Below are 938 nucleotides of genomic sequence, written 5' to 3'. Positions count from 1 at the left end.
TGTCCCCGCGCCCCAATCTTCTCTATTGTGTCTCCCTTTTCCCCTCTCCTCCCCGGGGTGCTGGAACAATTTGTACAATGAGGGTGCTGAGAGCTATTCAACCAAACTGCAAAGCTGGTCTATAATGGGAAGCCAGGGGGGTGCGGCATCGGCAACACCAGAACCTATATCGCCCCCTGGCTTTGCCACTCCCCCCCCCCCCCCGCTCTGTCCCCGCCTGGCTCGGGGAGCAGGTTCTGAGGGCGAGCCAGGGTCGAGCTAGGGCAGCCGCTTCAGCCGCCGCGACGGAGCATGCGCAGCCGGCCCCGTGGCGCTCTCGGGCGCAGAGCAGGTGCTGCTGGCCCTGGGCGCGGGCCAGTCGCTAATCCCCGCGGGTGCAGCGAGGAGTCGCCATAGCCAGCGGCAGGAGTCCCCGGCGGCGGCGCCTCTCGCAGGACCCACACTCCGGCCCCTTGCCATGGAGAGCAGCCCCCCTTCTCCTGCAGAAGAGCCCCGCGGGGCGCAGAGCCCGGAGCCGCTTGGGGCAGAGGGCTCCCAAGAGCCGGAGGAGGGAGGGAGCGAGGAAGGGGCGGCGGAGGAGAAGTCCCCCGGCCCCCGGCGGGAGGAGGATGCAGCAGAAAGAGCAGCTGAAGGGAAGGGCCAGGAGGCGCCCGGGGACCTGGGCGCCGCGGAGAGCGGCGGAGAGGGGAGCCCGCGGGAGGGCGGAGAGGGGGAAGAGGAGGCAGGAGCAGGGAGCCCCGAGGGGCAGCAGCAGGAGCCTGCCCCCGCGCACAGCCCAGCAGGGGAGCGCGCGGAGGAAAGGGGCGAAGGAGACGCAGGGGGAAGCGGGAAGGACGAAGGACCTGCAGAGCTCCCCGCGGAAGAGAGCACCGGAGGCGAGAGCCCGGAGCCGAGCACCGGAGGCGAGAGCCCCGGGCCAAGCCCCGCGGAGGAGAGCA

At 71.0% G+C, this 938-nt stretch overlaps 1 protein-coding gene across 1 annotated transcript in view; it reads left to right on the top strand.

The window, feature by feature from the left end:
• Positions 1–457: 457 nt before the first annotated feature.
• Positions 458–938, top strand: part of LOC112104639 (chloride intracellular channel protein 6) — a 47008-nt gene continuing 46527 nt past the window's right edge. The window contains exon 1 of the mRNA XM_026650900.1: positions 458–938. This exon is cut by the window's right edge and continues 11 nt beyond it. Within this exon, the coding sequence (XP_026506685.1) occupies positions 458–938 (481 nt within the window).

The sequence above is a fragment of the Terrapene carolina genome, unplaced genomic scaffold (assembly GCF_002925995.2).
Source record: "Terrapene carolina triunguis isolate 2854851 unplaced genomic scaffold, T_m_triunguis-2.0 Scaffold30, whole genome shotgun sequence".
NCBI classification, from domain to species: domain Eukaryota; kingdom Metazoa; phylum Chordata; order Testudines; family Emydidae; genus Terrapene; species Terrapene triunguis.
Note: the sequence above shows the minus strand (reverse complement) of the source record. Positions and strands in the feature narration are given on the sequence as shown.